The 18612-nt window shown below is 49.5% G+C and overlaps 1 protein-coding gene across 13 annotated transcripts in view; it reads right to left on the bottom strand.

The window, feature by feature from the left end:
• Positions 1-18612, bottom strand: part of MAP4K4 (mitogen-activated protein kinase kinase kinase kinase 4) — a 152911-nt gene that overhangs the window by 56209 nt on the left and 78090 nt on the right. For all 13 annotated transcript variants that reach the window (XM_035316117.1, XM_035316112.1, XM_035316134.1 and 10 more), the window contains exons 4-5: positions 1624-1749; positions 722-832 (exon numbers count right to left, since the gene is read on the bottom strand). In XM_035316117.1, coding sequence (XP_035172008.1) covers positions 722-832; positions 1624-1749 — 237 coding nt within the window. The remainder of the gene's footprint in view (positions 1-721; positions 833-1623; positions 1750-18612) is intronic.

Here is an 18612-nt window from a genome sequence, read left to right as displayed (position 1 = left end):
CAAAAAGCGCTTTAACTGTACCAACTGGAAATTAAATATGAGGCGTAACTAGTTAAAGCTTCACTTTCAGAAAAACTGTAAGTAAGTGGCATCCCTCTGCCTGAGAAACTTTTGCAGAGCCGTATGCTGGCACTCTGCGGCGCACAGCCGCACGTCTGACGTATCTGCCTGCTCGAGATAGACTGCGGGAACATGCAGCGTGCGAGCGCATCGCCGCACAGAAGTCCTGACGGCTGGCCTGAGCCAACAGCTCCCTTCCTCCACAGGTTCGATTGGGAGCAGAGAAAGATGGCTGCAAGCACATTTGGAATAGCCCATTCTGTACCCTCTCGTGTTATGGCACTGTTGTGACCTGTATCTTTTCCAGAATAAAAGCATCTTACAGGCACACGGGCGCTGTTTCACTGCTTCTGCAATAGGTAAGGACTCTGGTTCATATGCTGGCTTCTCGTGACCAAAAATTGCTGCTCTCTGCAAGGCTGCTGTTACAGTGCAGCACGACACACACAGTTTGCGAGGATCTGCACCTCCTGTCCTTTCTGCCAGCGTAGGAGATGAAGTTAAATGACGCGGAGCAGACATCCATCCACTCCTACACACTTTTCAGACAATGATTTGGCTAACAGGATTGATCAGAAACAGCTTCTTGCAGAACCACGAGCTAGATTATATCTGCAAGATTGCCTCTGTGTTTTCAAGCGCAGTGGACTACTTTCCTTACCCTGAGAATCTCCCTGGAGATGTATGCTATCCAGTCTTCTTTCAGAGTATTCCCCTTCGTGTTCTTCACGAGGTCTGTGATAGAGCCTGCTCCACAGAACTCCATAACAAGCTGCAAAACAAATACCAGCATGCAACCAACATTAAGCACAGCTCCCAGCCGCCTAGTGAAGCAAAATAATCAGGCTGCAGCACTGATTTGGGAAACCCTCACCAAGCACAAAGTATCATTTATTTTACCTCTCTGCCTGGAAAGTGGATCCAAAACAAATGTCTCCAATGTGTGTCAGACATATATGGAGTATGTCTCACATTAGTTACCACATTTTCAAGGACTGATTTAATCACTGTAATTTAATACTGGGAATCTGGATTTGCTCAGCTATGCAAAATGCATTAGCAGTAACAGAAGTACGAGCACATCCTATGCTGAAGGAATCAAGCTGACCGCACCGTTGCAACACATCGTATTCTATAATTCCCACTTATTTATGGGAGACCAGAACTTGCACTGGTGCCTGTACACTGCCATTTCAAACCCAAACTTCAGTCCTTAAGAGGGTATAGACAAGATAGGATAAGAAATGTAATGGGTAAAATTTTCAAGTGCAGCTTAATTTTTACAGCCACATATTCTTACTGTTCATCTCATCCGTGTTGTTCCTATGAAACATGCTACTATCCATCTGGGAAGTGGGGAAAAAAAGTACTTAAAGAACAAATCCATTGCTAATATCAGATCCTGGTTCAACCATCATGTTAGCCTGTGTGATTCACCTCTCTATCCGTTCCAGCAAGCACCAAATTCTATTAGTTTGTCTTTGCATAATGATATTTCTGTCATCCTCAAGTGATATCCGAAAGGGAAAGGCTAATGAATGTGCCTGAGAAATATTTGCTTACCCACAGTTGGTCATCGTGTCCTGGAGGACTTTTCTTAATGAAAGCACCATAATAAGTTGCAATATTTCTGTGATGAGAATACTTCTTGAGCATATTAATCTCCAGTTTGATTTCTTCTTCTTCATCCTTTGGGGGAAAAAAAAATAATCGTGTTTAATACACCACGTACATGACTTACTTCCTCTTCTCTTTAACACAAGTAGCTTTAAAGAGTTGAACTTATAACAGCATCACACTCAGTAAACACATCTCTGGTTCATGCCAACAAAATCCTGTTTATGGAGATGGTCTGAAACAGACCCGTACTTCCGCAAGGCTTCGGCAGTGCAAGAGGCAAACGAAGGGTGCACTGGACTTTGTCCAACAACAAAGCAGGATAGGAACTGTTTAAAAACCTGCTGCCCATAGTGCCTTAACCAGACACGTACACAACAGGCTTTTACTCTACGTAACGCAGAGAACCAGAAAACCAGAAAAGGCTGTGAGTTTATGACAGAGGAGTACTATCTCCATCTTTCTCATTTTTTTTTCCTCTAACTTTGAAGATTTCAACCCGTCCTATTTCAATGCCACTGGTGGGGAAGGGCAGGAGCCCACCGCAGGAAGGCAGAGATGGAGAGCAGGAGTCCCCCTCCCTGCACCGACAAGGCGTTTGCCTCGTGCACGGGTTTCCTCCTCCTCCTCCTCCCTCCGGCTCAGCGGAGGAAGAGCAAGTGCATCAGGAAAAGACGGCCGGGAGCCCGAGTGGTAAACAGGATGCCGCAACACAAAGGCAGAGGAAGGATTTCCCCCCGCTCCTCCTCCTCTGCGAAGTGCCAAGCAGAGAGCAGCTCAGGTGAAGGGAGGTTGTCCTCGCCACACACGAGATCAGCTTAAAAAAAAAAAAAAACAACAAAGAGCTGTCTGGGACAGATGCAATAGATGGAAGGACCCACGTGCTCTTTGGAGACAACGCATTTGGAGACGAGGTCCGAGCAGCAAGCCGGCAGACAGGGGAGAGGCAGGAGCAGACACCACCCTGCTCCCACCACCGGTGCACTCCCCACTGCTCTCAGCTCACCTAAGGGCAGTGGGAGCCCTCACTGAGCACAACTCGGGGCTGCTCATTCAAAGACAGCTGATTTGCCCATTTATGCAGCCTTGCAGGCCCAGGAGACGAGTGCCTGCCTGCAGCTGATTTCAGGAAGAAGCTGCGCCCCCTGTTCCCCAGGGTGGCAGGCAGCCGAGGCGGCAGCGAGTGTTTTGATTACCCCGTAATGTCAAAGCTGATTACACGGGAACATTTTAAGCCGTGAACTTCCTTGCAATTTGCAGCACGCTAGCAATCAAATATCCTACTGACGACGTATGCAGATGTTAATACTAACTGCGTGCTGACTACTTAGAGGCGCTGGTGCGCACGGCCTCAGCGAAAGGCAACGTGGTGTATTTCAAAGACACCACTACCGGGACGTGCTGCTCACCCATAAATTACCACCAGAGAATTCCCCAAATGCACCAGGGATAAACTATTCTTAAATCTTCCCGTGAAGCTTCTCTAAAGTGAAATACCAAGCGTTTCTGGAACAGGGAACAAAACAGTTAAATAATCCTGTAAATCAAAGCTCCCGGCGAACAGCAGCCCTGGGAGAAAGCACTGTTACGAGCACAGCTCGACGAGCCAAAAGCTAACTCGGGGCTTCCTCAGCTGCTTCTTGCTGTCGGTGCTGTTGGGTGATATTTTTATTTAGTCCATATGCAAACAACAAGAAAAAAGACGAAGGAGTAGTGGGAGAAGTGCACGTGCTTGTACGAGAAACTACCGGGCGGAGCTTTGAATTTAAGCAAAAAACTGCAAAGGACTGAACTTAATAGTTTGGGACTTGATCCCTGGCAGATTACTATCTGTAATTGGATTAATCTGCTGTTTTGTACCGACCCTTTATACGAAAATTATTTCCTACCCTCAGCACATGAACACAATAGCTCTGACAATACAATGGGCAGGATGTCCTAAAGGTTGCTCCTGCTTATCTGTTATAGCAACAGCCAGAATGACAATGCTCAGACAGGATCCTTTTGGGAAGGAAAAAAAAAAAGAGCAAGCAAACCAAAAAAAAATAATAATAAAAAAAGGAAAACCAACCCCAAGGGCACAGAGAGACCCAGCAGCCTGCAGGCTGTCGCTGCTCCTTCAATTCTTCCTTGGGGCTGTGTCAAGGCACCCACGCCAGGGCCTGCGGCAACCCCAAGCATCTCCCCTACCTAAGGCTGATACATAAGGGTGCTAAGCCACTGCTTGAGCTGTCACAGAGCAGTTGTCCACAGCTCAGGAGAGCATCTCACCTCTGGTCTGAATGCCCCCTTGCAAAAAAAAATGGATTAGGTAACTTGCCAGCCTTTGGAGGAGTCCACTGCTAGCGGGGATCGATAGCTCCCTGGCACCAAGTCCCGAGGACTTTGTGGCGGCAGGAAGGGCCGTGAGGATTAATCAGCACGGAGAATGCTGCAGTACCACTGTGGTACAGGAATCGGTGTGCAAAATTAAAAAATATTAAAAATAAAAAGAGCAGAACTGTTGTGTTGCAGATCCGGGAGTGTTTTTTTTTCCAGGGTACGACCGATGTCACCCCACGGCGGACATCGGAGGGAGGCGGCACAACGCGCGCCCTGCCGGTGTTTACTTCTCCCCCCCGGGCACAAAAGCAGGATGAGGTCATCGGCGAGGATCCAGACTCCAGCCCCGCAGATGTCTTGCATTAGGGCGAGATGCATCCCGCCCCAAAATCGCTCCGGATAAGAGCGTTTCCGCACAGCCCTCCTGGCGGACACGTGCACCGCGGGGCGAGCAGGCCGCAGCCTGGCGGCACCCTCGGGCCCAAGTTGGTTTGGGATTTATTTAGGGACACGGGGAAGGAAGCTCCCTCACCCCCTCCCTCCAAGGCAGGCTGACACAGCCCCCTGGAGGCGCCGGGATCACAAAGGGAAGAATTAAAACTGACTGGGGAGAGGGACCGGGGCTCTCCTGAAGGGATACAAAAGTGCAGCCTTTTTTTTCTCTTTGGAGGAGAGAGGCAGCTGGTGGGCCCTTCCCCGTGATTTTATGCAGCTGGCATCAATTACCACTTTAAGCCATTATCTGCGCATACAAACTCCCACTGAAACCCTCTTTGTCTGGGCCTGCGATGGGGCTGGTGCAAGGGTTTTCTACTTCTCCGCTCGCTGTCTGTCTGTGACTGCGCGTCCGATTGCTGGCAATTTCCGCAGCAAGCTGTACTTCTGCGGGAGGCACGTGGGCCAACGGGGCTTGGAGTGGATTTCCTATCCCTTTCCCCACGTCTCCCTCCGGTGCTTAAGCGGCCGTGGCAGCACCTCCAGGAATTTCTGAAGGCGATGCTCCTCCACCAAAGGCCTCCACCTGCGGGAGCAGAAACCGCCCACGTGTGCACCCACCGCCCAGTGCTGGGCTCCTCTCCACCCACCTGCATTAAAAGGCAGCGAAGAGCAGGCTGGCCACCTCCTGGCATGGCACCTGGTGGCTCCAGGGTGCTGCGGCCCCAAGCCTCCTCTCCCTCAGGGTGCCACTTACTAGACACGTGGTTATTCTTTTTGTGCAGGTGAATCCACCGCTTGCTTTTATTACTTCTGCTTTTCATAAGTGGTGATGTCTGTGAATGCAGTGCTAACCAGAGAAATTCCTCCTCAAACAAAAGCCACTAGGGCGGGCCGAAGTGAGGAATATTAAACTGGACGTAATTTCAGCACGTTTCCCTAAGGTAAGCCCCCACACCATTAGTGCAAGAAAATCCTGTGTGTTTATACTAATCTGTGGAAGATGAGGAATTCATAAGCACGTTGCTGGACACCGTGCTGGGGAGGGAAGAGGAGGGAACAGCAGCTCTCAAAGACATAAGAAACAAGCAAAGGTAAAAAAAGAAAACACTCCATGCCTGCCCTACTTTTATATCAGTCCCTAAGCATCATTGCCTGGGCACCTCATGAGACTGAGCAAGCAAGACCCGTCTCTGCTCTGAAACTGCTATAAGATCCCTTGAGGAATCTGTCTTAGAGAACAGTGTTGCTTTCCAAGCTCCAGAGCACAAGGAGGTTCTTTCAGGAGCTGAGAGGAAGGCAAAAACCTGAAGGTACAGCAAGGAAACATCCCAGGGCATGCCTGTGGTGGCCTTCCATCCACACTCCCCTCGACGGAAGAGCTGCCTGACTTCTTGAGCTGCCGTGAACAGCAGCTCGTGCTGTTTGCCAGGCTTGCTGGGAGGGGAGAAACCCAGGACGATTTCAGAAAATGTTTTTTACACCCTACTGTAAGACGATGGGTAACATGGATGAGGAAACGTGGCCAGGAGGGGTTAAAGCAAACAACGTTTCATGACGAAGGTACAAACAAGATTATCTGCCCTCCCAGGTAGTTTACGTGCTGCCCTATACCGCTTTGCAGGGCCATACAAATGGGTTCCCTTGGTAACCTTCCTTTTTGATTCAAGAAATGAGGCAGCCAAGTTGCTCAGTTCTCCCACTACAGCTGCCACGCAATGATTTTAAGCTATTAGCGAGTTTTAATTAACAACACTCCCCAGTAGTGGAAACCCAAACACGCAGGCAAAGGGGGAAAAGGAGTCTCCAGGCCTTCTTTGCTTTGCTTTTTCCCATGCCACCACAAAGCTCTGCCAGCCCCTGTCCAGGGCTGCACTGCCTGCAGAACAGCTGCTGCTTACGCCATACCCAGGACGTCAGAGCGAGCTCGTCTGGTTACAAATCACGAGCCCCAGCAGCAGCTTGTGAGATTTGGGAATCCTTCGGTTATTGGAGAATTCACGTGCAGGCACAGAGGTACAGAGCAGCGTCAGCCCAGCTCTTTTGTGAGAGGGGAAAGGCAAGGAGCACTAAACCACAGCCCCCAGGATGGTGGAGAGGGAATTGTTTTGCCTTCAGAGGCACCAGAGATCCTTTCTTTCACCATCTCCCCCATGATGTGCAAGTTCAAAAAATAAAAAACCAAAATAACAGGAGAGGCCCACAAGAAACCCAGTTTATTTTCCTTTCCCCTTCCTCTCCCTTCTCATTTCTGCTCTCCACCCTCCAAAAAAATTCCTAAGAGGCACCAAAGGCAAACAAAAATCTTCCCGGATAATTCATGACACCAGCTTTTACAGACCACCATTCTCCTTGTGTGTCACATCCTCTCCCCTCCCTCCTTCCCCGCACCCCAAGCCTGGCTTGTGTCCATCCGAAGCAGGATCCGTCCAGAACAGGGAGAGCCTGAATAGTGCCTAGCACAATAGGTGACCTTTTCTGGTACTGGAATCTGTAATATATACAGTCGTTAATAAAGTTCTCACACACGGGGGGGACGTTCTGGCAAGAGGAGCCGGGGCAGTACTGCACACAGCGCAGTATTTCACCCAGGAGCTCTGGTACCGCCTTCAAGACGGGAAGGAGATTGCAAATTTGGGAGGAACCTAACCACAATAAAACAGATCCCAAACGCTGGGCAAGTCCCTGCCAGAGCCTGCCAAGGTAGGAAGTTCACACAGAGCAGAAGGGCTTGCGGTGCTGAGAACGCAACACAGAGAAACGTAATCCTTTCCAACACTGCAATGGTGTCAGAACGGGGAATGGGATATAAATTGTTCCTCAAAAAGCACCAAGCACAGGCTTCTTGGGAGGGAAGGCTTAAGCTGTTCAAACGAAGGCTTTAATCAAGACATGCAGTAAACATTTAACAAGTCCATATGCAGTGCCTCCTAAATCCTACTTACAAGAGCCTCCAACTTTGTTACTACAACCCGTCTGTCCTGGAGTGTTTTACAGAGCCTTTGAGCTTTGTTACCCTCAAGCTAAAGACCTCATGCGAGTTTATTTCCCTTCTGCCTCCTTCCTCCGTTACTTTTTCACCCCCCGTGTTCGCTGTGCCTGTCCTACCACACGTGCAAGGTCCTTCACGGCTGTTCCTTGTAGGCTGTTCATGCTTGGGAAAAAAGGGTTTGTCGTGCCACGTGCCCACCGATCCCCCAGGAGCAGTAGGCATCCAGCAAGCAGTAACGGGGATGCTGAGCATCCCCCCAGCATTGCTGTGAGGGTGCCTCTCGACTTTGCCCTTTGTCCGTGTGTGCAGCCCATGCAGAGAAAGCCCCCCATGGTTTTTGCTGGTTACAAGCTTCCTGGAGCCCGTCTTGTCACTGTTAGCTGCACAGGAGCCTCCAAGCTGCCAGAAGCAGCCGATCCGCAATGCCCTGCCTGAGCAGTGAGGTGGCAAAAGACATCTGGGGATGCTTCTCAAGGGTCAAAAAATCTTATATTTGTGAGAACAGGGTGGGAGAACAGGCCTGTCCTTATGACCACGTTTGGTTACCTTCGGCCAGAAGATTTCATCAAGCAGGTTAAAAACACACTTCCCAACCCCTGCCAAACAGAGGGCACTTTGTATCCCCTTGGCACAACACCCTCTCTACTGCATGCTTAAGGCACCCTCCGAGACAAGGGAGAAAATGAGCCAAATTGTTTGTGGTGGTGCCATTGCTGAGGCTGCAGCCATAAAGCAACAATAAAGTTAGCCGGACAAAGAAGCACGAGGGACGGGGAGCTTTTCAGCAGGGTCCCAGGGCTGCCTGAAGGAGCCTGTGAAGCAGCATTGTGCAGGCACACAAGAGGGAATCACGTGCGCACAGGAAGGAGCCAAAAACCACGTGAAGACAATACTTGCCTGTTGTCTCTCCCGAGCCACCTCCCCTGCCCGATCACGATGACAACAATATTTCCTTTCTTGCCCAACGTGCCCCTGGTGCTTTTGCTGGTCACCGAATAAAGGCACAGGGAAGGCACCGCTGCTGACCTCCCCCGCTAAAACCCCAGGACACCACAGGCTTTTCAGAAGGCAACCAAGGGAGGCATCTCCTAAGGGCAAATCCCTGCAACCATTTCCAAGGCTGGCCCCTTGATCCTTGGTCACGATTCCTTAGAAGAGATTCCTGCTCAGGCTGCATGTTTATCTCACCTATAAAATTCAATTATCCATCCTCATCAAGCCTGAACTGTTTACAAGTTAGGCAACAAGCTAGCCTTGTACTGACATTGCCAGAGCTCACATGAAACAGGGAAAGGTTAGTACCCCACTAAAGGTTAGTACCACTACTACTATTTATGCTTAAAAGGCCTGTTGCCATACAATTCCACATCCAACCTCAGATTTAAACCCTTGCTAGGAGGTATCAAAAATAAATCTTTGTGTAAAGGAAATAAAGCAGTTTGCTTTATGCAAAGGTCTGGGCTCAAGGAAAAAAGGAGACTTGGACGCCAGGGAGAAAACACTTTCATACACAGAACAAAAAGTCGCGTGGCTTTTCTACCTCCAATTTCAGTATGCCAAGGAAAGCAGCATCTCTGGTGGGGGGTGACAGTGCCAAGGGAGGTTTCTTCTTACCACTTGGCTGCTGTCCCCCCAAGATCTAGATGGCAGATCCTCCCAGAGGGGACTGACACACACATCCTTCCCTGGTTACGCAGTCCAGACACTGCTGGGTCACAGCTTGGACCTGATAAAGGTTCCCAAGTCCCAAGGATTTGATACAGCCAAAGAGACTCAACAAGAAATTAAAGTTCTGGTTAGAAACTACGCCTAAAATTTGAGGAAAGTGGGCAGAAGGCAAACTTCTGGGAGAGGAGAGGAAACAAGAGGCTGAAACGACTGAAAGTGTGCTTCCTATGTATAGAACACCAAACAGAAAACAATATGAACAGAAGTTGAAGATGGGAGGGTAAAATACATTAAAAATGGCCGTTTTGGCCTAACACAAATGTTCTTCTATTACATATGTCACGATAACCTGTAATTAAATGAACACACTATTTCCTTACAGATCAGTCCTTTGCTTCACACCCAACTGACCAACAAGATCTACAGATGAGCGGGGAAGAGAGATTTTTACAACTCCTCTTTCATTTTGTCTAAAACAAGCAAACAAACAAACAAACAAAGCACCATCCTTTTGCAATCTTTTAACCAAAAGCTGTCACCAAGCACACCCAAACAGAGCAGAACAAAGAACAAGGAAAAGTAATCGCACTTTGGCACTTCCTCGGGGCTGTTTCACATAGATCCTTTATTAAAAAGAGATTGGGCTGGAGAAGTAGCTGACAAGAGAAATTCAGAAGCCCCATCACATGCCTGACAGCAATGAAGGGCTCTGTGTTGCTCAGTATGTAACATTTAGGCCAGAAGAAAACACACAGGTCTGTGAAACAGAGGGAGCAGGCAAGTGATGGTACTCCAAAATCAATTGTGCTTTAAGAAAGGATTTTAGAAGATGGGAGACTGCAAACCAGCACCCCCACAAAAGCCAGCAGTGAGCAGCTGGCAACCATGAAGCAAGTAGCTCTGACCTCCAGGTGCTGCTGGTGACATTCACCCCTCTATAGGACAAGTCCCAGGTCAGGCACACGGACCTGTCCCCCAACACTACGTTGTGGGCACCCAGTGCACCAAGCGTCAGCACAGCAATCAAGTGCCTAAAATTAGACCAAATGAGTCCAGGCTTTGGCCACTAGTAACATCAACCATTTTCTTAAATGCCAGCGAACAGGCGCTGGAAGACTGCAAGGTTTATTATCGACTCTGGCTTTTGAAACCGAATCAACTGGTAGGTGGAAGAGCTTCATAGCATGTTGCTGATCCTTCAGCTGTCTGCATTCCCCAAGTCTTCCAGGCTTTAATTAAGCAAACCCTCCTCATTAAAATGTTGCAAGGGCTGCGTTTTTTCTTTCCAAATATTTAAAACTCTGCGTGCAGCACTAACAAAGCCCTGCATTTTGTCAGAAAATGAGCACTGAGGAAAGCCCTAAAAGCGGAATTACTGAGTTTTCTTTGCAGCCCACCAAGCCAGCTGTATCGCGTGAAATACTTCACTGATCCCATGCTATGAAGAAATAGATTCAGCACTTCTTTCTTAAAGAAGTCTGTCTGAGATACACCTGCCAGATAAAACACCACCTAATAGACAGCCGTCTCATCCCCACACATCTAACGTAATACGCTGGATTTGGAGCTCATACCCAAGTTTAAAGGCTGTCGTACGTGCCGCCTTTAACATAGGCTCTGGTTTACATCCACAAAAGGAAAACTTCAAATTTTGGGCTACGGTACAGCCTCCAAAAAACTCCTCGTAAGCAAGGACTGGTGTGAGATCATGATCCGACTTATTCAACGCAAGGTTTCTTTTGTGAGCCAGCCAAAATATGTAAATTACACAGGAATAAAATGAATCGTCCGATCTGTACATGTGTCTTACAAACAGGCTTGAATGACACGGTGAGAACGCGCAAGCCCTTGCAAGTCTTAATTTCGGGTAATCTTTGCCCGAAGGTTGAACACCTCAGCTCCCCTGGTCCAGCGTTAGTCACCGCTCAGCCTGCGCAGGTAACCCGCGGCCTCCTCCTCTGCCCTGCGGGCTGACAGGGCCGGCCATGACGAGTGACAGCAGTGGGCCGAGGACCAGGCCCCGCCAAGCACTTTTTCCTCTCACAGGAGGAGAGGCAGAGCCGATAGGAGAAAATGGAGCTGGGTATGGGGGGCCCAAGAGGCTGTGAGGGGAAAGGGGAGGCCGGGAAACCCGCCTGAGGTGACACCGGTGAAAAAGGCCCCGTGGCAAGGCCGGGTCGGCACCGGGAGGGCAAAGCTCTGAGGGGATGAGGTGACCAGCGTTTACATCTGGGACAAAATGTGACCACACACGGAACAATAAAATCCTGGAGATAAGATGACTGGGCCTCGAGAGTCCAACGTGAGGCCACCAAAATGATCAAGGGACTGGAGCATGGCTCCTACAAGGAGACGCTGAGAGAGCCGGGGCTGCTCAGCCTGGAGAAGAGGAAGCTCGGGGGGATCTCATCGATGGGATAAGTGTGTTAGATTGTACCTCTAAAACAAATTTGCCCTCAAAATCACAGCTTTTTTTTTTTTCAAAAAGGAAATCCATTACAGAACGATTTACATCTGACTGACAAGATGATGATGATGACTCTGTAATTATTAGCTCCAATCACTCAAATTACAATTCACCAGCAGACACACAAACGACTCGATTCACAGCTAACGCTTTCTTCAGCACACAGGAGGTCCTTCTTAAAACAAGAGAGCAGACAGACAACCTCTATCAGCGGCGAATAAAGGCGACTGCCGACGGGAGGAATTGAATTCGGGGACGTCTGCGAGGGGCACGTTTCCTTTCATGCTGGCGCCAAACCCTCCCAGAGGACAGGTGACAACTGGGGCTGTCACCAAAAGGCTTTTCCTTCGTATTTGGGTGAGAGCAGCTGCTAGACAGGTACGAAGGTACGTCCACGCTTGATAAGCGAACTCTTTATAAAAGAGCTCGCTGAGGTTTTGATTTTCTTTGGTAGGTTCATGCTGACTTACACAGGGCATTTAAAACCACCCGGCACTGCCAAAGCACTATAAAGGCTGTGCACTTTGGTGTACAAGTAAGTGCATTTGGCACCGTGCCACTACGTACAAAATCATTTTCATGCAGCTGCCAGCAGAAGGGAACTATATTCTTGGACCAGATGTTTTTGTTGTCGGGGCTGCCAAGCACGCCTGGAAACCTCACAGCTGAGCGGTGCTGCAGGAGTGAATTAACAATGAACAGAGCCACAAGATGCTCATGTCCATCTATCAGGCAGGGCGTCACGGCCCCCTCTCTCCCTTTCTCCCCCTCTCGAGCAAGGGAGCTGCTGATAGCCGGCTAATTATTTACCTGCCCGAGAAGAAAACTCCTTCTACCTCCTCTGGGATAAATAAAAGCAATAAATGTTGGCAGAAAATATTACACCCCAGATGTTTACCCTTAGCTGGGCAGGTGACAAAGAGACCATGATTAACAGCCAAGAAAATAGGACTGGAGCAAACATAAATGGTCCTAATATTACAGGACAGGTTTGTTTCGGCTGCTGGGCTGTGAACAGGCTTGCGGTTATTAAACAGTATTTCACCTCAAAAATCAGAGCCGCTATGGCATCTCTCTCCCCATTTAAAAACAAACACCCTCGATCCCAGCACAAGGCGCTCTCTCTCTTGAGCTGAGACCCTGGCAGCCCCAGCTTACAGAGGAAGGCTGCGTGGCTGGAGTTGGAGGACAACGGCCCCCTTCCCAGCCCTGCCACCAGCCTGGCATCCCCCTGCTGCCACCCCCTGCAAAAGCGGGGCTCCCACCAGTCCCCACCTTGAAACCCCCTCCACAGGCTGGCTCTAAATCAACCACAAAGCCTCTGAAAGAAACCCAGGAGGCCGGGGGAACCCCACCCAGAAACAAAAACCAGGCAGGGTGGAAGCCGGAGGTGCACACGGGGCCATCCCCAGGGCGAGGGGGAGCACCACCAGCTGGGTGTTGTGGTGCAGGGGTGGCTGGGTTGGCCAGGTGGTTATTCCTCTTTCTGGGCACTGCACATGTTCAAAACAAAAGGCAGGCAGAAAGAGGATGTGTGCGAGGTGGCTCTGCTTGAACCAGCTTTGCTCTCTTCTTCTCTTCACCCCATAGGCAGCTCAGCCTTGCAGCCCGCTCCTGCGCGGCATGCCCAGAGACAAACAGCATCCTCTCCTGCAAGCACCACATCGCGATGGCTTGCAGCCCGCCTGCCTGCTGGCCCTTACACCAGCAGAAAACACACGCACGTCTCCGCAGAGCTGCTTCCCGAGCGGGCTGCTTCACACCCTCGTTTTCCAGCACTCGCATCCTTCAAATGAAGTCACACCAGCTCATTCCTCCTCCTCATTGCCACTGTTAAAAAGTGACACTCAGCAGCTTGACTGCAAGCTAACGCGCTTCGCTGAAATCCTCCTGTGCAGGAATGATGTGACCTCCCTCGGAAAGGCTAGCATTTCAGCTTCCTCAGCCTCCAGCGTGCCAAGCCTGCCGGCATCTGCATGGGAACCACGCTCATGGCTAGTGTCTGGAGCAGCGCCTTACTCCAGGATGAATTCAAAAGTTCCACATAAAAAAAAGACACAAAAACCAACAGACGGCCTCTCTTGTCCGAATAAATAAATAGCCTCCTTCTCAGGGACTTTTCCTTTAAAACAAAAGTAACGCTATCACCACGGGGTCTCTTGGGAAGATGATTCATAGGCAGGAAAAGGGCTGTAATTCTATGCTCGGGGTACTCACCCTAACAGATATTACAACTTTTTACTATGCTGGTCCCGTAACATGACGAAGTGACAGTCTGAAAAATCTTTCCTTAATCACACTGATTTGAGACCGAACAAAGAGCAATTAGCCCAGCCAAAGAGCTGGGGGTGGGGACGGGGGCCATTTACATCTGAACGAGGAAACCTGGCTTGTGTGCAGAGCTCCAAAATTCAGGAGGATGTGCTTTAAGGCACCGGATTTGCTCAGAGCGGAGCTGCCTGACAATGAAGCCATGCACAAAGGGACAGACCACAGCAAACGTGCCAGCTCCAGCTCCGCCACCAAGGAACGGAGCCGCCGGTCGGTTTGGAACCATTACTAAGCATAGCGGAAGAAGAAGAAATCCCACACACAGCAATCAGACCTCTCCAATCGCCGGAGAAAGGCAGCTAAGTGAAAGACCATGTGTCGGGGAGGTCAGCTTCTGCCAGACTACAGGCATCCAAACAAAGCCCGTCACGGCTGGAGGCTCCTCTCCTGCGGTTCCCCGAAGCGTTTTCCCTGCAACAGGCTCGAGCACAAACCCCAAAGCCCAGTCGAAGTGGAAAGCCTCACAGAAAGCGTTGGTGAAATTGGCTAAGCTTGCCTTTGCCAGTTGACTAACAAATGGCACCCCTCTCAGGAAAGCCTTCAGCTGCGCGGCGGCTGGCGTGAATTACCAAAGTGAGGGGCAGGGGTGCAGAACAGGAAAAGGACGAACGGGGAGCCTGTTAGAAAGTTAGCCAAACGTAATTTAAAAAAAGAGAAGTTCAAAGGTTGTGGGTGCTTTGGTTTTCGTTTTGCTTTTCTTTTTTGAAAAGCTCTGTCCCCAGATCAGCTCCATCTGCAGTCTCCAAGCATCTGAAAGTTTCTGCCAGAGCGATCAGGAGCACGGAGCCAGCATTTGGCTTTCAGTTGCAGCCATTATGTGCTCCAAGGTTCACACGCCACGGAGAGAAATCGAAGAAATTCGGAACTCTCTTTGGGCGAATGCTAAGCCTCTGATCCGAGGCACAAGAAATGACGACAGTGCATGTGTACTGCTTCAATAAAAGCAAGGCGCTGTGGAAAAAGGGACATTGCCTCTTTTCATGACCTATAAAACTTCCTCACTGAAAGCGGGCTTGGCTGAGGGCAACTCTCCAGCTTATTGGCAAACATCTTCAAAGCAAGACAGCCAGCTAAGGTTGTCTTTCATACAATACAGCCCTTATTCCCTCACTCCTTCGGTTAGTTACCGGACGCTTTTCCCCAGCAGCCGTACCTGGCTGCAGCACGTATAGCAAAGCAACAGTGGCAACCCAGTTTCCAGCAGCTCTGTACAACACGTTTCCGTGGAGCTGGCCTTTAGAGTAAGCATGTGCCACACTGACAAGCCCTGTGGCATGTCTTCTTCCCTTTGGGGAGGTGTGGGACACGGCAACGCTGTTCCTCTGCTGTTTCCCTCCCAGTAGGTAGGCCCCCATAGGGCCCAGTAAGGCCTTGTTTCACCATTCATGCTGTGAAGATGATAAAAAACAATGATAAAAAGGAAAAAAAAAAAAATGATGGAACAAGTTTCTCTGAGTGGAAGATGCAAAAAACACTCAACACCACTCAACAGCAGCAAGCTGCTACTAGCATTAGCTCAGAGGTCAGTGCTGTGCTGCTGCCTATGAGCCTTCAGAAGAAACTTCTGGCTCTGGCCATCACCCAGTAGGCAAACCACTTTCTCTCTCTGAAGCCCTCTAGTGACGGCCCAAAGCACAGCAGTCCCACAAGCACTCAGTGCAACGAGAAAATTTAGACAAGGATTTGGACAAACCACCACTGCACCAGAAATCACTGCTCATCAGCCAGTCCGGATCAGGCGGCCAGACTCAAGGAGGACCCAACAGCTCTGAAGCCATGGGGGTTTGCAACTGCTTGGACGTGGATATGGTCTGAGTAGCTACTTGCACTGGTGATAGCTGGGTACTTTGTGAATGGTTATGCACCTGGCTCCAGTACGAAAGAGGCAGCAATCCATCATGACTGGTTGGTAACTAAAACATGGAAAAAATGTAGAAACTCACAAGGATGTAGGCTTGATACTGTCATTATTACTGTTTTCAACCTCAAATTACTTTTTGCTCTCTATTGTGCCTTAGCAATAGGCACAATCTCTGCTGTCTCCTATACAGCTCCTGAACACTCTTGAGTTTCTACAGCCATATTCATCCCACGTATTATTGAGCTGCAGAGCAGACCTGCAGAAAAAATGCATCTTCAGTTTATTTTCTAAGAAAAACTATTAAATGGCAGCGAGCGTTAGCCCCCCTGCAGATCCAGCACAGCCTCGGGGATTGCGGCTGTGTCAGAAGGTCTTTCTGTGTGACCGTATAATGCTCTGCCTAAACCCAGTGATTTATACTCTTCCGCTTTATCAACCAGCTGCACGACATTACACTATAACAGAACTGGCTGTGCTGTTTTTCACATCTCAGAGCAGCAAATCGTTAGATGCATCATATGCAGCACTGAGCACTGTTTCCCACAGTACAGTCTGCTGCACCTCAGGACCACTCTGCTGTCAAAGAAACCTGTGATTTAAGTCATACCTAAGTAATATCTGGGGGAAGGCAGAGCAATATCCAGTGAATTAGGAATGGTACTGCACCGGGCAGGGCAGGCTGGGCTTTTGATTTTGTACTTGAAGCAAACGGATGTCTTTCACAGGTAGATCTAATCAGCTACCTGGGTTAAGCTGCTAAGGGATTGTTTTCTTCTACTATTCACCAGCCAAAACACCACGAAACTCAGGGTTAACAAGGTTCTTCCCCTGTGAATAGAGGGCACGGTCCCAAACGCGGGGCACTGAGGCCAGTCTCCTGCAGGTCAGCGCTCAGGGGCAGCTGGCACTCATCCTCAGCGCAGCTTTTTGGCTCCACCATCGAGCCGGACTCACCACCCAGCGACTCTCTGCTCTGACTTTATCCTGAATGCTGGAATTCAGAATCACAATGAATGTTATGGAAATGGTCCAATGCAAGAAGTGAAGTAATTTCTGAGGCAAGCAAGCCAACTAAAAATAGCCCGCTGCACAGTGGAAAGAAACGGAGCAGGGGGGGATCCCTGCAGAAGAGCTTGGCTCTTCGCTCCTAAGCCCACAGGTGTGGGGCACTACGAACAAGCCCTCAGCAGCCACCCCAGGTGGCTGAGGAGGATGAAGCCAGGTCCACAGGAAGCAGCCACAGTCAGTTTGCCTCCCAGTTGTCGCAAAGCCATCACTGTACAAGTGGCCCCATGGCTGTAGTGGGGTCCTGGGCAGCCAGCTGTAGGTGGCTTGAGCAGGGGGTTGGACCAGGTAACCTCCGAGAGTCCCTGCCAGCTTCAGCCACCCTGGGACTGCGTGAAAGCCTATACCTAAATACCTAGAAAACAAACTCTTCCTCCTGTTTTCCCTGCGAGCCGGAGAAATCCTTTCATTAACTTATAGGGGTGTTTGTTTATGTTCGTATGCCCGGGCAAGGGAATGAGTTTGCAGTTTCTATGCTGATGCCTCCATTTGTACAAGAACAGAGCAAACGGCAAATCAAGGCTAGGTACACCTCCCAGATGGTTTTAGCCAGAACTGAGGAGCAGCACCAGCAACTCTGAAGGAGGAACCAACTTTACCCTCAGGGGCTTGAATTGTAGTGGAGACTTCTCCGATGATGTAGCCCTCTAAGATCCGTATAGATCAGCACAAATCCATCGCTTTGTAATGGACTCAAGGCTTTATAAAGCCTTTAAACAAATTGCTTCAACGTGTCAGAGAGGTTAAAAAAAAATGAAAAATTCCAGGTTGCAAAACAGCTAACCAAGATAAAAATTGTTTTTTCTTGCAGACTAGAAGAGAGGAAACCCAAGTAAATGCTGGAGTAAAAGGCTATGGGTAAAATATGCAAGAGGCAAATAAAACCCTCCTTAATGGTGCTGCCTTTGCATCACAGTTTCCAAAGCAGTGAATCACCGCAGCCTTGCTGCCTGCAGCCGCGGTCGGCCGGGAGGACAGGTTAGCGCAGGGGGAGCCAAGCAAGCAGCCAGCAGCCGGGATGCCTGCCCTCCCTTTTGCCTGTGGTCTGTTTTCCCAATTAAATTTCCATTTGGTAAAGTATTCCACAGGAGAAACCCATTTTCAGGAATCACATCCACTCCCCGGCCTTGCTCCCACATGCACGTCCAAGGCGCTTTGCCAGGCTCGGAACAGTTATCTGAAGGCACAGGGGCTGCTGCATTTACACGGGGATTTCCACGCACTTCTTAGCAACTCGTGTAAAACTAGAATCAAACGCTAAAGCTCAGTTCGGGAAGAAAGAGCTGCAGTGGAAAATATATGAGAAACACCTCATACATCCACCAACATGAAAAAATAAAGAAAGTTAGTTTCTGGAGCTGACCTTGCCACTCGGCAGAGAGAAAGGCATTTCTGAAGACCCCCATCATCCTGCAAAACTAGGTGCAAGAGACCAGGCTGTAGAGCTCTCACCGTGCCTTTTGCATCAGTGGTGTGCCTGTACATTACAACGGTAATGTGCTCTCCACTCAGGAACGGCAGCTGCTTCTGTACCTAGCTCTCTGTTCTCACAAATACCCCTTGCAGATGAGAAAAATAACTGGGAATCAGCAGCACAACAAGATACCTTCTTGGCCAGATTCCCATCAGCCTACTCCTGAGCCAAGCAAGGTTTTATGAAAAGAGAAGGCAAGGACAGGAGAGCAAACCCAAATCGTGTGTGTTCATTGTGAAGCACCAATCTCTGCAACTCAGTGACAACTCCTCTGCAGATTCGTTTTGCTGTAGAAAATGTTCCCTGCCAGAGAGGCTCCA

The sequence above is a fragment of the Oxyura jamaicensis genome, chromosome 1 (assembly GCF_011077185.1).
Source record: "Oxyura jamaicensis isolate SHBP4307 breed ruddy duck chromosome 1, BPBGC_Ojam_1.0, whole genome shotgun sequence".
Lineage (NCBI taxonomy): Eukaryota > Metazoa > Chordata > Aves > Anseriformes > Anatidae > Oxyura > Oxyura jamaicensis.
This window is presented reverse-complemented; position numbering and strand designations above follow the sequence as displayed.